The 10397-nt window shown below is 68.5% G+C and overlaps 1 protein-coding gene across 1 annotated transcript; it reads left to right on the top strand.

Moving 5' to 3' along the window:
* Positions 1-1171: 1171 nt before the first annotated feature.
* On the top strand, positions 1172-7788 carry PKMYT1 (protein kinase, membrane associated tyrosine/threonine 1; the record flags this gene model as incomplete). The annotated part of the gene is made up of 4 exons (XM_088538613.1): positions 1172-1325; positions 3155-3545; positions 4383-4589; positions 7634-7788. Coding segments are annotated over 4 exons (907 nt in total), but the record flags the coding sequence as incomplete, so codon positions are not given.
* Positions 7789-10397: the final 2609 nt, after the last annotated feature.

Consider the following 10397-nt stretch of genomic DNA (forward strand, 5'->3'; position numbering starts at 1 on the left):
GGCGGGGGTCTATGGGGCTGGGGGGTCTATGGGGCTGGCGGGTCTGTGGGGCTAGGAGATCTGTGGGGCAGGGGGGTCTGTGGGGCTGGGGGATCTATGGGGCTGGGGGGATCTATGGGGCAGGGGGGATCTATGGGGCAGGGGGGTCTGTGGGGCAGGGGGGTCTATGGGGCTGGGGGGTCTGTGGGGCGGGGGGGGTCTGTGGGGCTCATGGGAGTTTCTATAGGTGCTCTATGGGGCGGGGGGGTTTCTATAGGGTGAGGGGGTCTCCATGGGGCTCATGGGGGTCTCTATGGGGGTTCTATGGGGCGGGGGGGGTTCTCTGTGGGTCAGCAGGGGTTTCTATAGGGTGAGGGGGTCTCTATGGGGCAGGGGTGGGTCTATGGGGCTCATGGGGGTCTCTATGGGGCGGGGGGGATTTCTATAGGGTGAGGGGTCTCTATGGGGCAGGGGGGTCTATGGGGCTCATGGGGGTTTCTATGGGTCTCTATGGGGCAGGGGGGGCTCTATGGGGCAGGGAGGTCTCTATGGGGCTGGGGGGGTCTATGGGGCTCATGGGGGGTTTCTATGGGTCTCTATGGGGCTGGGGGGTCTCTATGGGGCAGGGAGGTCTCTATGGGGCTGGGGGGGTCTATGGGGCTCATGGGGGTTTCTATGGGTCTCTATGGGGCAGGGGGGTCTCTATGGGGCACAGGGGGTTTCTATAGGATAAGGGGTCTCTATGGGGCAGGGGGGTCTCTATGGGGCTGGGGGGGTCTATGGGGCTCATGGGGGGTTTCTATGGGTTTCTATGGGGCTGGGGGGTCTCTATGGGGCTGAGGGGGGTCTATGGGGCTCATGGGGGGTTTCTATGGGTCTCTATGGGGCAGGGAGGTCTCTATGGGGCAGGGGGGTCTATGGGGCTCATGGGGGTTTCTATGGGTCTCTATGGGGCAGGGGGGGTCTCTATGGGGCAGGGGGGTCTATGGGGCTCATGGGGGTTTCTATGGGTCTCTATGGGGCGGGGGGGCCCTACAGCCCCCTAACCCCCCCCCCTCCTCCCCACAGCCCCCCCCCCCCCCCCCATGTTCCCCTCCCGGCCCCACACGACGTCCCCCCCCCGGCGCCCCCCCCCGGGGGGGCGGAGCCTGCGGCCCCGGCCCCGCCCCCCGTGGAGCCCCGGGCCCCGCAGCGTCTGGTTCCGCCTGTCGTCACCGGCGGCGCCGCCTGACGCCGGCCCCCCCCGCAGCCGCCTGTACGACCCCCGGCGCCCGGGGTCCTTCTTCCGGCAGTGCTTCCGGGTGTTGGGGCGCCTGGGACGCGGTTCCCATGGCGACGTCTACAAGGTGGGGGGGCGGGGCTGGGGGCGGGGCCGGGGGCGGGGCCGTGACCCACGGCGGGAACCCGCCCCATAGCGGGAACCTGCCCCATAGGGGCCCCATAGGGAACCTGCCCCATAGGGAACCTGCCCCATAGGGGAACCTGCCCCATAGCGGGAACCTGCCCCATAGAGACCTTGCCCCATAGGGAACCTCGACCCATAGGGGAACCTGCCCCATAGGGGGAACCTGCCCCATAGGGAACCTGCCCCATAGGGAACCTCACCCCATAGGGGAACCCGCCCCATAGGGGGCCCCATAGGAGAACTCACCCCATAGGGGAACCTGCCCCATAGGGGAACCTGCCCCATAGGGAACCTGCCCCATAGGGGAACCTGCCCCATAGAGACCTCACCCCATAGGGAACCTGCCCCATAGGGGAACCTGCCCTATTGTGGAACTTGCCCCATAGGGAACCTGCCCCATAGGGGAACCTGCCCCATAGGGAACCCGCCCCATAGAGACCTCACCCCATAGGGAACCTGCCCCATAGGGGAACCTGCCCCATTGTGGAACTTGCCCCATAGGGGGCCCCATAGGAGAACTCACCCCATAGGGGAACCTGCCCCATAGGGAACCTGCCCCATAGGGAACCTTGCCCCATAGAGGAACCTGCCCCATAGGGAACCTTGCCCCATAGAGGAACCTGCCCCATAGGGGAACCTGCCCCATAGGGAACCTGCCCCATAGGGGAACCTGCCCCATAGAGGAACCTGCCCCATAGGGGAACCTGCCCCATAGGGAACCTTGCCCCATAGAGGAACCTGCCCCATAGGGAACCTGCCCCATAGGGGAACCTGCCCCATAGGGGAACCTGCCCCATTGGGGAACCTGCCCCATAGGGAACCTCGACCCATAGGGAACCTGCCCCATAGCGGGAACCCGCCCCATAGGGAACCTGCCCCATAGGGGAACCTGCCCCATAGCGGGAACCTGTCCCATAGGGGGCCCCATAGGAGAACTTACCCCATAGCAGGAACCTGCCCCATAGGGAACCTGCCCCATAGGGGAACCTGCCCCATAGGGGAACCTGCCCCATTGGGGAACCTGCCCCATAGAGACCTCACCCCATAGGGGAACTTGCCCCATAGGGACCTCACCCCATAGGGCTCTTTCCTATAGGGCTTGTCTGGTAGGGCAGGGTCTATGGGGTGCCCTAGACACTGAAAAGACACAACCGTCGGGTCGGGTTGTTGTAGATGACACAGTCGTTCGTTGGGTTCGGTTGTTCTAGAAGGTACAACCGTTGGGTTGGGTTGTTGTAGATGACACAACCATTGGGTCGGGTTGTCCCAGGAGGCCCCTCCATGGGGTCCGGTTGTTGTGGAAGATACAACCGTTGGGCCGGGTTGTTGTAGAACAGACAACTGTTGGGTTCGATTGTTCTAGAAGATCCCTCAATTGGGTCGGGTTGTTGTAGACGACACAACCATCGGGTTGGGTTGTTCCCTGGGGGTCTAGAAGGTCCCTCCATTGGGTTCGATTGTCCTGGAAGACCCAACTGTTGGGTTGGGTTGTTGTAGACGACACAACCGCTGGGTTGGGTTGTCCCAGGAGGCCCCTCCATGGGGTCCGGTTGTTGTAGAAGACACAACCGTTGGGTTCGGTTGTCCTGGAAGACACAACCGTTGGGTTGGGTTGTTCCCTGGGGGTCTAGAAGGTCCCTCCATGGGGTCCGGTTGTTGTAGAAGATACAACCATCGGGTCGGGTTGTCCTGGAAGACACAACCGCTGTGTCGGGTTGTCCCCGGCGGCTCCGCCTGTCCCCGCCACGTCCTCCGCCTGTTCCCCGGCAGGTGCGCAGCCGCGAGGACGGCCGCCTGTACGCCGTCAAGCGGACGCGCCCCCCGTTCCGCGGCCCCGGCGACCGGCGCCGCCGCCTGTCCGAGGCCCGCAAGCACCAGCGCGTGGGGCGTCACCCGCACTGCGTCCGCCTGTTGCGCGCCTGGGAGGAGCGCGGCCGCCTGTACCTGCAGAGCGAGCTGTGCCCCGGGGGGACCCTGGAGGCCGCCTGTGCGCGCGGCGGCCGCCTGTCCCCGTGGAGGGTCACCGCGTACCTGTGGGACCTCCTGCAGGCCCTGGGCCACCTCCACGGCCTCCGATTGGCCCATCGGGACGTGAAGCCCTCGAACGTCCTCCTGGGGCCCCGCGGGTGCCTCCTCGGGGACTTCGGGAGCCTCCGGGAGCCTCCGGAAGAGCCGGGAACGTCGGGAGCCTCCGGGGACCTCGGGAGCCTTTGGGAGCCTCCGGAGGCCTCGGGAGGCTCCGGGGACCTCCAGGAGCCTCCAGGAGCCTCCAGGGACTTTGGGAGCCTCCGGGATCCTCCGGGAGCGTCGGGGACCTCGGGAGCCTCCGGGAGCCTCCAGGAGCCTTCGGGAGCCTCCGAGGACTTCGGGAGCCTCCAGGAACCTCCGGGAGCCTCCAGGGGCCTCCGGGAGCCTCCGGGAGCCTCTGGGAATGTTGGGAGCCTCCGGAAGCCTCCAGGAGCCTCCAGGGATTTCAGGAGCCTCCGGGAGCCTCCAGGAGCCTCCAGGGACTTCAGGAGCTTCCGGGAGCCTCCAGGAACCTCCGGGGACCTCCAGGAGCCTCCAGGAGCCTCCAAGGATTTCAGGAGCCTCCAGGAACCTCCGGGAGCCTCCAGGAGCCTCCGGGAACCTCCGGGAGCCTCCAAGGATTTCAGGAGCCTCCAGGAACCTCCGGGGACCTCCAGGAGCCTCCAGGAACCTCCGGGAGCCTCCAGGGGCCTCCGGAAGCCTCCAGGAGCCTCCAGGGATTTCAGGAGCCTCCAGGAACCTCCGGGGACCTCCAGGAGCCTCCAGGAACCTCCCGGGACCTTCAGGAGCCTCCAGGAACCTCCAGGAGCCTCCAGGGACTTCAGGAGCCTCCAGGAACCTCCGGGAGCCTCCAGGGATTTCAGGGACCTCCAGGAACCTCCGGGAGCCTCCAAGGACTTCAGGAGCCTCCAGGAACCTCCGGGAGCCTCCAGGGATTTCAGGGGCCTCCGGGAGCCCCCGGCAGCGTCGGGAGCATCGGGCGGCTCCGGGGGCCTCCCCGAGGGCGACGGGCGGTACCTGGCGCCCGAGGCGCTGGCGGGGGCCGCGGGGCCCCCGGCCGACGTGTTCAGCCTGGGCCTCACCCTCCTGGAGGCCGCGGCCGGGCGGGCGCTGCCGGCCCAGGGCCCCCAATGGCAGCAGCTGCGGAGGGGGCGGCTGCCCCGGGGGCTGGCGGAGGGTGAGGACGGGGGGCGCTGTGGGGCGCTATGGGGCGGGGGGGGCCTCTATGGGGCGCTATGGGGCAGGGGGACCTCCATGGACCTCTATGGGGCGCTATGGGGCGCTATGGGGCGGGGGGGCCTCCATGGGCCTCTATGGGGCGGGGGGGCCTCCATGGGCCTCCATGGGGCTCTATGGGGCGGGGGGGCCTCCATGGGCCTCTATGGGCCTCTATGGGGCGGGGGGGCCTCCATGGGCCTCCATGGGGCTCTATGGGGCGGGGGGGCCTCCATGGGCCTCTATGGGGATGGGGCGGCCTCCATAGGGCTCTATGGGGATGGAGCAGCCTCTATGGGGCGGGGGGACCTCCATGGGCCTCTATGGGGCAGGGGGGCCTCTATGGGGCGCTATGGGGCGCTATGGGGCGGGGGGGCCTCCATGGGCCTCTATGGGGCAGGGGGGCCTCTATGGGGCGCTATGGGGCGCTATGGGGCGGGGGGGCCTCCATGGGCCTCTATGGGGTGATCTCATTGGGGCGGGGGGACCTCCATGGGCCTCTATGGGGCGCTATGGGGCGGGGGGGCCTCCATGGGCCTCTATGGGGCTCTATGGGGCGGGGGGGGCCTCCATGGGGCGCTATGGGGCTCTATGGGGTGATCTCATTGGGGTGGTCTCCATGGGCCTCTATGGGGATGGGGGCGCCTCTATGGGACCTCCATGGGGCTCTGTGGGGCTCTATGGGGCTCTATGGGGATGGGGTGGTCTCCATGGGGCTCTATGGGCCTCTATGGGGTGATCTCATTGGGGTGGTCTCCATGGGCCTCTATGGGGATGGGGTGGTCTCCATGGGCCTCTATGGGGCAGGGGGGCCTCTATGGGGCTCTATGGGGTGAGGGGGGCCTCTGTGGGGCGGGGGGCCTCCATGGGCCTCTATGGGGATGGGGCGGCCTCCAAGGGGCTCTATGGGGTGGGTGGCCTCCATGGGGCTCTGTGGGGCCTCTATGGGGATGGGGCGGCCTCTATGGGACCTCCATGGGGCTCTGTGGGGCTCTGTGGGGTGGGGGGGCCTCTATGGGGCTCTATGGGGTGATCTCATTGGGGTGGGGGGGCCTCTATGGGGCAGGGGAGGCCTCTATGGGGCTTCTGTGGGGCTCTATGGGGCAGGGGGGCCTCTATGGGGCTCTATGGGGGCCTCCTTCTTGGGGGGGCCTCCATGGGGCTCTATGGGGTGGGTGGTCTCCATGGGGTGGTCTCCATGGGCCTCTATGGGGCTCTATGGGGTGATCTCATTGGGCTGGTCTCCATGGGCCTCTATGGGGATGGGGTGGCCTCCAAGGGGCTCTATGGGGTGGGGGGCCTCCATGGGGCTCTGTGGGGCCTCTATGGGGCTCTATGGGGTGGGGGGGCCTCTATGGGGTAGGGGGGCCTCTATGGGGCCTCCATGGGGCTCTGTGGGAGGATCTCACTGGGGTGGCCTCTATGGGGTGGGGGGGGGGGGCTCCCTGGGGGGGGTCTCTGGGGGGGGCGGGGCCTCCATGGGGCTCTATGGGGGTCGGGGCCTCTAGGGGGGTCTCCCTGGGGGCGTGGCCTCTATGGGGGGGTGGGGCCTCCATGGGGGTCTCTATGGGGGGGGGTGGGGCCTCCATGGGGGGTCTCTGGGGGCGGGGCCTCCTTGGGGGCGGGGCCTCCATCGAACCTCTATGGGGGTCTCTCTAGGGGGGCGGGGCCTCCATGGGGCTCTATGGGGGTCGGGGCCTCTAGGGGGGGTGGGGCCTCCATGGGGGTCACTATGGGGGGGGCGGGGCCTCCATGGGGGGTCTCTGGGGGCGGGGCCTCCTTGGGGGCGGGGCCTCCATCGAACCTCTATGGGGGTCTCTCCAGGGGGGTGGGGCCTCTATGGGGGTCTCTGGGGGCGGGGCTTCCCTGGGGGGGCGTGTCCTCTATGAGGGGGGTCTCTGGGGGCGGGGCCTCCCTGGGGGGCGTGTCCTCTATGGGGGGTCTCTGGGGGCGGGGCCTCCCTGGGGGGCGGGGCCTCTATGAGGGGGTCTCTGGGGGCGGGGCTCCCGGGGGGCGTGTCCTCTATGAGGGGGTTCTCTGGGGGCGGGGCCTCCATGGGGGGCGTGTCCTCTATGGGGGGGTCTCTGGGGGCGGGGCCTCCCTGGCGGGGGGCGTGTCCTCTATGAGGGGGGTCTCTGGGGGCGGGGCCTCCCCGGGGGGCGTGTCCTCTATGAGGGGGTCTCTGGGGGCGGGGCCTCCCCGGGGGGCGTGTCCTCTATGAGGGGGGTCTCTGGGGGCGGGGCCTCTATGAGGGGGTCTCTGGGGGCGTGGCCTCTATGGGGGCGGGGCCTCCATGGAACCTCTATGGGGGTCTCTCTAGGGGGGCGGGGCCTCTATGGGGGTCTCTGGGGGCGGGGCCTCCTTGGGGGCGTGTCCTCTATGAGGGGGGTCTCTGGGGGCGGGGTCTCTCCGGGGGCGGGGCCTCCATGGAACCTCTATGGGGGTCTCTCTAGGGGGGCGGGGCCTCCATGGGGGGTCTCTGGGGGCGGGGCCTCCCTGGGGGGCGTGTCCTCTATGAGGGGGGTCTCTGGGGGCGGGGCCTCTATGAGGGGGGTCTCTGGGGGCGGGGTCTCCTTGGGGGCGGGGCCTCCATGGAACCTCTATGGGGGTCTCTCTAGGGGGGGCGTGGCCTCTATGGGGGGGTCTCTGGGGGCGGGGCTTCCCTGGGGGGCGTGTCCTCTATGAGGGGGGTCTCTGGGGGGCGTGTCCTCTATGAGGGGGGTCTCTGGGGGCGGGGCCTCCCTGGGGGGGGCGTGTCCTCTATGAGGGGGGTCTCTGGGGGCGGGGTCTCTCCAGGGGCGGGGCCTCCATGGGGGGTCTCTGGGGGGCGGGGCCTCTATGAGGGGGGTCTCTGGGGGCGGGGCCTCCCTGGGGGCGTGTCCTCTATGAGGGGGGTCTCTGGGGGCGGGGTCTCTATGGGGGCGGGGCCTCCATGGGGGGTCTCTGGGGGCGGGGCTCCCGGGGGGCGTGTCCTCCCCGCGCCCCGCCCACCTCCCCCCCCCCCAGGGCTGTCCCCGGAGCTCCGGGCGCTCCTGGCGGCCATGTTGGATCCGGAGCCGTCGCGGCGCCCGTCGGCCCAGGCCCTGCTGCACACGGCCCCGCTGCGGCGGGCGGGGCGCCTGAGGGGCCTCACGCGATTGGCCGACCGGGCGCTGCGCGGGGCGGGGCAGCTCCTGGAGGTCAGGGCCCCGCCCCCCGCCCCGCCCCCACTGCGCGCGGACCCACGGCGGGGACGTCAGCCCCATAGCGGGATTGCCAGACCCATAGAAGGGCTCTCAGACCCATAGCGGGGATGTCAGCCCCATAGCGGGGATGGAGGCCCCATAGCGGGACCCTCGGCCCCATAGAGGGGCCCTCAGACCCATAGAAGGGCCCTCGGCCCCATAGGGGGGACGTCAGACCCATAGCGGGGATGGAGGCCCCATAGTGGGAATGGAGGCCCCATAGCGGGATTGCCAGCCCCATAGCGAGACCCTCAGACCCATAGTGGGGCTCTCAGACCCATAGCGGGACCCTCGACCCCATAGAAGGGCCCTCAGCCCCATAGCGGGGACGTCAGACCCATAGTGGGGATGGAGGCCCCATAGTGGGGATGGAGGCCCCATAGCAGGATTGCCAGCCCCATAGAAGGGCCCTCAGCCCCACAGCGGAGCCTTCAGCCCCATAGCAGGGCTCTCAGACCCATAGAGGGGCTCTCAGACCCATAGAGGGGTTCTCAGACCCATAGCGGGGCCATCAGACCCATAGCAGGGATGGAGGCCCCATAGCGGGATTGCCAGCCCCATAGCGGTGTTGGAGGCCCCATGGCGGGACCCTCAGACCCATAGTGGGGTTGCCAGCCCCACAGCAGGGCTCTCAGCCCCATAGAAGAGCTCTCAGCCCCATAGTGGAGCCCTCAGCCCCATAGCGGCTCTCCCAGCCCCATAGCGGCTCTCCCAGCCCCATAGTGGGTTTATCAGCCCCATAGCGGCTCTCCCAGCCCCACAGCGGCTCTCCCAGCCCCATAGCGGCTATTCCAGCCCCATAGCGGGTTTATCAGCCCCATAGCAGCTCTCCCAGCCCCATAGCGGGTTTATCAGCCCCATAGCGGCTCTCCCAGCCCCATAGCGGAGCCCTCAGCCCCATAGCGGCTCTCCCAGCCCCAGAGTGGGTTTATCAGCCCCACAGCGGCTCTCCCAGCCCCATAGCGGGTTTATCAGCCCCATAGCGGCTCTCCCAGCCCCATAGCGGAGCCCCCAGCCCCATAGCGGCTCTCCCAGCCCCATAGCGGGTTTATCAGCCCCATAGCAGAGCCCCCAGCCCCATAGCGGCTCTCCCAGCCCCATAGCGGGTTTATCAGCCCCACAGCGGCTCTCCCAGCCCCATAGCGGCTCTCCCAGCCCCATAGCGCGTTTATCAGCCCCATAGCGGCTCTCCCCGCCCCATAGCGGAGCCCCCAGCCCCATAGCGGCTCTCCCAGCCCCATAGCGGGTTTATCAGCCCCATAGCGGCTCTCCCAGCCCCACAGCAGCTCTCCCAGCCCCATAGCGGCTCTCCCAGCCCCATAGCGGAGCCCCCAGCCCCATAGCGGCTCTCCCAGCCCCATAGCGGGTTTATCAGCCCCACAGCGGCTCTCCCAGCCCCATAGCGGGTTTATCAGCCCCATAGCGGCTCTCCCAGCCCCACAGCGGCCCCCCATGACGCCGTCCCCCCCTCCCAGGACCTCCGGGCCCTCCTGCGCTGGTTGTGGGGCGCCCTATGGCGCCTGCAGCGCTGGCTGGGGGCCGCCCCGGCCACCCCGCCCCACTCCTGCCCCACAAGTGACTGGGACGACGACGACGACGACGACGACGACGACGACGATGGGGGGCTCTATGGGGCCGGCCCCACACGCAGCGCCCCGGGGGGGAGGTGGAGGGCGGCGCTGGAGGAGAGGTGAGCGGGGGGCGCCGTGGGGCTGGGGACAATCTGTGGGGCTGGGGACAATCTGTGGGGCTGGGGACGGTCTATGGGGCTGGGGTCGCTCTATGGAGCTGGGGATGCTCTATGGGGCTGGGGACAATCTATGGGGCTGGGGACGCTCTATGGGGCTGGGGTCGCTCTATGGAGCTGGGGATGCTCTATGGGGCTGGGGACGGTCTATGGGGCTGGGGACGCTGTGAGGCTGGGGACAGTCTATGGGGCTGGGGACGGTCTATGGGGCTGGGGACACTGTGGGGCTGGGGACAATCTGTGGGGCTGGGGACGGTCTATGGGGCTGGGGACACTGTGGGGCTGGGGACAATCTGTGGGGCTGGGGACGCTCTATGGGGCTGGGGACGCTCTATGGGGCTGGGGACGGTCTATGGGGCTGGGGACGCTCTATGGGGCTGGGGATGGTCTATGGGGCTGGGTCACTCTATGGGGCTGGGGACGGTCTATGGAGCTGGGGACAATCTATGGGGCTGGGGACGCTCTATAGGGCTGGATCGCTCTATGGGGTTGGAGATGCTCTGTGGGGCTGGGGACGCTCTATGGGGCTGGGGACGGTCTATGGGGCTGGAGATGCTCTGTGGGGCTGAGGATGCTGTGGGGCTGGGGTCGCTCTATGGGACCGGGTCGGTCTATGGGGCTGGGCTTACTCTATGGGGCTGGGGTCACTCTATGGGGCTGGGTCGCTCTATGGGGCCGAGTCATTCTATGGGGCACTATGGGGTCATTCTATGGGGCCGGGTCTCTCTGTGGGGCTGGGTCATTCTATGGGGCCGGGTCACTCTATGGGGCTGGGTCATTCTATGGGGCTGGGGTCTCT

This window comes from Tinamus guttatus, unplaced genomic scaffold (assembly GCF_059628265.1).
Source record: "Tinamus guttatus ecotype Peru unplaced genomic scaffold, ASM5962826v1 Tinamus_guttatus_pri_ptg001104l, whole genome shotgun sequence".
In the NCBI taxonomy this organism is placed as follows: Eukaryota; Metazoa; Chordata; class Aves; order Tinamiformes; family Tinamidae; genus Tinamus; species Tinamus guttatus.